Raw genomic sequence first — 6,590 nt, 5'->3', positions numbered from 1 at the left:
TGCTGTTTCATGTTCAACAACAGGGGCCCCTCGGTATTCCTCTGCGGCCAACTCATCCAGCTTTTTCTTTATGGCCCGGATCCTCTCTTGTAATGCTTGCCAGTTCTTGAGCCGAATGTCCGATGTTCGCGTCTTTAAATATTGCAAAACTTCGTCGTTGAAGTCATCGCTGCTGACAGCGTCCACCAGCCCAATAGCGAGGCTTATGAGATAAGCAGGGTCGGGATGCTCAGGTAAAGGAGGAATAGATGGGTTAACAATGATTGGAGGCGCTGTGGGGCTGAGAATATACTTGTTCGTGCGATACTCTTCATCCAGATACTCGATTTTGGCCTCTTCGTACAACTTGCCTAGCCTCATGGCCGCAAGAAGCCGGAACTTGTGAAGCGTATCAAGGTCCTCAACAGGCCAGATTGAATTATCCAAGTCCTCTTCTTTAAGGGAGCCCTGAAGAAATAATACAGTCTGGTGTGTGTGTCGAACCATGGTATAAAATCGGTAAAGTCCTGGTATGCCTTCGGTTGACGCCTCAGCCATCTCTACCTCAAAATAATTAAATAAAGACACCGTATCTGACTGAGCATAGTCGATGCCCTTGGACTGCCCGATAATAAAGGCAACATTCAACGCCCGCGGTAGCGCCGGGGGGGACTTGGCAAGTTGTATACCAGCCTCCTTCATCTGAGCGCGAGCTATAGAAAAACGGTCTATAGGCTTAAGACTTTCCGTGGTAACAGAGTCAATCCATTCCTCAAATCGACTCTGATCGCGATAATTCTCAATGAATTCCTCTGCATTAATATGCTTAATGAATTTCTCATTAACCGCCTTGGCCAACTCTGTCAACTGGAAGGCTGTACCGTGAGTGAATTGGTCCAGAATGCCAAAGAGATACTCGCGTTGGCGACGAGCAACCACATCCCACCTATCCTGTTTGATTTTATAGATGGCCTGTTCGGTCTTGACTTGAACTTCGTCCAGGTCCAAGTCGGGGTCCGAACTAGGAACGAGGTCTGCCGAGCTGGTCGCATTCAGCACGCCAATTATCTTGGCGGATTCCGAAAGAACGCTCAAGGTATCAATGGCAAAGGCGCTCTCCATTTTAGTAGCAAACTCCTGTGTTGGATAGAGATAAGGGTGCGAGTAAATGTTTTGGTAAATAAACTCGAGTTGTTGATCCCAGGAGTCATCGCGTCGTTGTCGGAGCTGCTCAAGGGTTGGTGCATTAGGAGGACGACGAAAGAAGCTCATGACGGCCCGGACAAAGTGTATTCCCAAGCCAAACGGAAGCAAAGGGCCGAACAGCAGAGCATCAGCGACGCCGCACAGGACGCTATCTAGCACGACGAGATCGAAATTCTTGTCATCGCCCTTCTCCAACTCGGCCGCGGTGTTCACAGCGCAGCCTACAAAGGGTATGACGACCAGGAAGGCACTGGCCTTGTCCAAAGCAGTCGTGTTCCTCACAAACGAGGACACGATGCCTCCAACCCATGCGACGGCCGCCGCTGCTCCTCCTGCTGCCTTGACTGCCTTGAGACCGCTGATGCCCTTTCCGCCAAGGTCAGATGTAAGTTCGCGGGAAGTAGCCTCGAGTCGCTTGTATCCAAGCTTCTCTCGTGCTTTAGCAAACGAATTAATGCCATTCTGCACCCAAGAATTTGGTATTTTGAGTACACCTTCCGCCGCAGCCTCTTCGAATTCCTGCACAGATACCCTCTCGGCTTGTTCAGCTATACTGACTCTTTCGGGCGTCACCAAAACCTCTTCATCCGTGATGGGCCTCTCGCCATCTATCCCCTCCACAGGCTCATGATCTTCAAAGTCGAAATCACAGAGCAAAAGTTCTTGTCTCTTGACCATTGCCAGATGCTTATCCGGCAGTCCAAAGTCGGCTGAAATGGAGCCGTCGCCAGAAAGCAGAGACAGTGGCCCTCTTAGTTTGTTTGTATTTGATTCCTGCGGCGCTCCATGAGTCCCACCTGGCCATGCCAGGTAGAGGACCATGGAGTTTAAAACGAGTCGTAACATGTAGAAGAGTGAAAGTAGTGAGAGTAAAAAGAGAAATGAGAGAAATTGTTTCAGAGTAGGCAAAGGCTGCAATGTTTACATCTACGTGGCGAGAAGAAGCTCGCTTATATATTCATTGTATACACTGGGCAACTGGCCTTGCGGTATTAATGCCCAGCTATATTCAAGATGATTTCACACTCTTTCATGGGAACATCCGTCGGGCGACGTGAATGAGCCCACGACCGAGGCCGATTTACAACCGTCAGACCGACCCTCTTGGTTTCTCTGCTAACGCAATCCTTGCCCTGCTGTCATCCTTGGGAGCTTCGCCACTTGATAACATTGCACGTCTGGAACAATACCTGACAGAGCTGAGGTAACGTCGCCGTCTCCGGCATACAAGGGTTATAGCCAGCCAAGCGCCAAGGTCTAGCACGTCGGCATTTGCTTTGCGTCTTGCGGCAAATACTCGTATAATGTTAAAATTTCATTTGCCCATGTGCGTTTCACTTTGGTAACAATACTCGTAACTTCTATATCAGACCCGCTTCCGGAAGAAATGCAATCATTCGATCGCGTCATGCTAGTCGCGATATATGCCCGAGATGCCGTAATTTAGATATAGTGCGGCATATATATCTCCCCTAAGCCACTTAATCTCGCTTCGAGCTTAGAATCTGATACCCCTATCTCCTCGGAAGAAACATGACATGATGGCCCCATTCGATTCAACATCCGTGAAGCACCTCATAGGAGTGCGGGAATATGCCAGTAGAATATAGGTCAGGATTGAGTATCCAAGATGGAGAAGCAAGTATGATTTCTGCAACGGACATAAACTACATAGACCCTGAACACCTGAGACGGCGATCGCTAACGCCTAGGACGGCGAGCGCATTAAACGGCGCGGCGAATGCCTGAGACGGTGATATATCCTATAAATCATGCTTCAATATATCTTATCCACACCAATATCCGTCTAACCAAACCAAGTTACCTTGATTAGTAAATTTACAAACTCTGGAACAAGATCAGGGCGTATAGCCGAAAAATAGCCATACGAGGTCCACCTTTGCGCGCGCGTTCAACGATATAGGACGGGGTGTCCCTTGTTCACATGGTGTTTAAATATAACCATATAGACATGGGTAGGTCACAGAGAGTTTATAGGATGAAATAGACACACATCTTATATTATGTGTTCGGCAGACAAAGTCCTGGGCGGGGCGAGTGAACAATACTTGTTAGCTATCATTACAAATTCCACGGATAAATAACTTTGCCCAGTCTGACATTTAAACGTCGAGCGCCTAGCTAGTCGAAGACGACTTGTACACTCACCTTTTGGCCTTTCCTATTGAACCCCGACATTGAACACTATGAGGCCAGCCATGGCGCACCAGCGATGGGCTCTCTTTGCCCTATCGGCTCTTTTCTATCTTTTCCTTGCTGCTCTCCCAGGAAGCACTGCCATCGATATAGCACAGGCCCCGAGGTACATGGGGCAGCTATCGTCTGGCACACTCGAATCCGTTTCTCCGTCACTGCAATTCAAGCAAAGCATCAGCTCTGCTCAAGAGCCAGACAGGTAAATCATCCCAGCATCCATTTTGTCTTGGTCATTTCCTCATCACTTGTAACCTAGCGGCCGCCTGAACAAGCGACAAGGAGGTCGCATAGAAAAGGTTGAAACAAAGTACATCGATCTTTCATTCTACTCTCGCTCTCAGTACCTCGAGACGCATCCAACGGCAATCGCGGATAAAGACTTCAAATCGTTCCACTGGGCGATTGTGACTCGTTCACGCAACAGCGAACTTGCCGACGCGTTTGACGCCTCGGACAGCTTGAGCGTCCAACAAGGCCCAAATGCAGTGTCAAATCCCTTGGGAGACGGAGGACAAAAGAATTTCCTTTTCCAGTACAAGTATGGTGTCAAGCCTGAGAAGGCCAGCACCCTCTCTGCCAGAGTGACGTTGGGAAAGACAAAGACGTCGACGAGAGCAATCACAGAGGCACTCGAGGAGGTGCCCATTCCCAACTGCCAAGAGAGTTGTGTTGATTGGGCCGTCGGCGCCATTAGCAAGTTGCAGGAAAAGGGAATGCTGCCCACGTTCAATGTCGGAGACCTTTCCACGAGGGCCTTTGACTATGCGCTCAACACGCGGACGGCGCTCAAGCTCATGCTGGACAGGGGAGAGACGGATCGGTTTTTCCAGAGAAGGCTCGAGATAGCTCAGTACCAGAACGAGGGTGTTTGCAAGAAGAGGACAAAGTAGATTCCGCGGCCATGTACGCGTCGTATACAGCTGGTGTAACTATTCCTGTAGCAGATCGTCTTAAAGATTATGAGCCGCATTTAATAATACCTCGTATTCTTGGCTGCCGTTACCTGTTAAATTTCTGCCCATTTGGGGCTTCTTTCCATGCTTCAAGTGTCTGGTGAATTGAGCCGCCGCGAGTCCTGTTGATCCAAGCGGCCCATGTCGCGATACTCTTCATCGGCCACAACCAAGACGTCAAGATGCGTCAATATCACCGTGGCAGACTGGACGTGTCAATGTGCATTCGCTTACAAAGCCATGTGGGCTCAACCGATCATATAGAGTTCCTAGTATATACGCTCGTCGGTAAACACGAGATCCGCTCGCTTAATCGGCTGACCGGGCTTCAAATTAATACCGGGGTTCCCGTAATTGCACTAAAAGCGTCTTCAGGCGATATTAGCCCTGACGCTATAGCGACACGCTGTTATATCGAATCCCGGGCCAGCGCATATCCTTGCCCGGCTTTGAAACGAGTTATTTATGCCACTGGGACACGGAGCGGTTCGACTCGCCTACGAATACAGCTCGCTCGCGAGTATTTAAATGTCCATGAAGGGCGCCCGACTAGAAAGCTTCTACACGCTACTCCTCACACACGAAACCGTATCTACTTTTTATTATTTGCCCTCCCCAGCCATCGCCCAGCGAAGAAACAGTCACCTGAACACCCAAAATGGTTCGCTTCGCAGCTGCTGTCCTAGCCTGTAAGTGGAAAGATAGATGCCCAACGACAAGACGTATTAGGTGATGCCAGTCCTAACCCAGTTGACGAGCGGCAGTTGCGGCGTTATCTACGGCCGTCTCTAATGGACCTGGCAATGCCGCCGCTGAAAACCTCCAGCGGCGTCAGGAGGATACAGCCGCGCCGCCTGCAAAGTTTCCTTCCAACGGAAAGATGTATAACAACATACGGAAGGAGATTAAAAACATTATGGGTTCTATTGACCTTCTTCTTGACCAGGATGTAGGTGACGATGAGGAGGAGTAATCATGTTCAAACAGCACAACACAGTCTGGCATCATGGAATCTATCTTGTACATACTTTCTTTAGTACAATGAAAATGTGCTATCCGAGATGAACAGCCTCTTGTCACGGAGAGGGAGGATATGTCTCTGTGCTCGTGTACTTGTGGCTCTTAACGCCATGCTCAACTTCCTTGCTGAAATACCATAATGTCCTTTCGGGTTGCGTCCCGCGCAACATGCTGCAGTCGCCACGGCCAAAACAACACTCTCTCAGCAGTGAAACCGGACACATGCAGGTTTTTATTTTGCATGGCGCCCGGTTTCCCGGCAAAGCTGCCCCGGCCGTCCTGCATTATGGGGGCCATTGTTCCACCGCCGCTGACACAGTTGCATGAGCTTTCACCGGCATTCAAAGAGCCAAGCATTGGCGGCGGGAGGCAGCTCCGCAATGGTCAAGTCTTGCATGCATCTATTTTTGGACATGGCTTGCTCACCGAGAGGGACCTTGTGTTTCCAGCGTCCGACGTGGTGTGGTGTCTCGACAGGATGCCTTTAATGTTATTCCCGAGCCTAAATGACCCGGAAAGCCAGCCGATCCATGGCCGGGTGGTCATTGGCTCTTTTCTTGGTTACCTCGCAGTCCAGTTGTGCAGCTGAGACATTCAGCTGAAATCAATGGCTACTACAAGACCATTCGCTCGTTGCCGAAGCCCATGGTGTGTTGGCGACGTGCGCCTTCGGACAAGACAACCAGGACGTTTGTGAGTGGTACGAGTTGTCCTTTTGCAGTAGAGGCTCTTGTTTGTGTACGCAGTACGGAGTAGTCAAATCCCCTTGACAGGTCACATCCAGATAATGCGTCCCTGACCAGCCTCCCACAGCCTCGAGCAATTAAATTGCGTTAGCTACATAGTTGTGTTACAATACCCTTCTCGTCACAAATTGTGGTTACACTGCATTATGAACCCCAAGACATTATATTTCCAAATTCATTGGCCTCGGCGGTGTATGGATGAAGTGAATGGTAGTGATTTACTATAAGATGCTGGACTTGGGACGATTATCAATATAAGCTTTTCTAACTATACAGCAAAAACTAGGAATGCACACAACCCTCCACCCGACTCGTTTTACTCACAAGCATCGTCGGTTCATATACATCTGACGTCAAAGCCAAGATGAAATTCACCACGGCAATACTCATCACCTCCTCGTTCGGCATTGTTGCGTCGTGGTTTACTTGCCAAAACCAGTACGTATGTGTTGGATCCTCAAAGGGATAA

At 49.4% G+C, this 6,590-nt stretch overlaps 2 protein-coding genes across 2 annotated transcripts; both read left to right on the top strand.

Annotated features, from left to right (window-relative positions):
- Positions 1 to 3,404: 3,404 nt before the first annotated feature.
- MAA_10020 (uncharacterized protein) lies at positions 3,405 to 4,292 on the top strand (the record flags this gene model as incomplete). The annotated part of the gene is made up of 2 exons (XM_007828018.2): positions 3,405 to 3,601; positions 3,659 to 4,292. The coding sequence occupies 2 exons, from the start codon at positions 3,405 to 3,407 to the stop codon at positions 4,290 to 4,292; spliced, it is 831 nt and encodes a 276-aa protein (XP_007826209.2).
- A 721-nt stretch (positions 4,293 to 5,013) lies between these two features.
- MAA_11156 (RasGAP protein) lies at positions 5,014 to 5,328 on the top strand (the record flags this gene model as incomplete). The annotated part of the gene is made up of 2 exons (XM_011413122.1): positions 5,014 to 5,044; positions 5,120 to 5,328. 2 exons carry the CDS (start codon positions 5,014 to 5,016, stop codon positions 5,326 to 5,328), a joined length of 240 nt encoding a protein of 79 aa, XP_011411424.1.
- Between the last annotated feature and the right edge of the window lie 1,262 nt (positions 5,329 to 6,590).

Source organism: Metarhizium robertsii (genome assembly GCF_000187425.2).
Source record: "Metarhizium robertsii ARSEF 23 chromosome Unknown MAA_Scf_4, whole genome shotgun sequence".
Lineage (NCBI taxonomy): Eukaryota > Fungi > Ascomycota > Sordariomycetes > Hypocreales > Clavicipitaceae > Metarhizium > Metarhizium robertsii.
The sequence above is the reverse complement of the archived record's forward strand: the minus strand, read 5'-3'. Positions and strand labels throughout refer to the sequence as shown.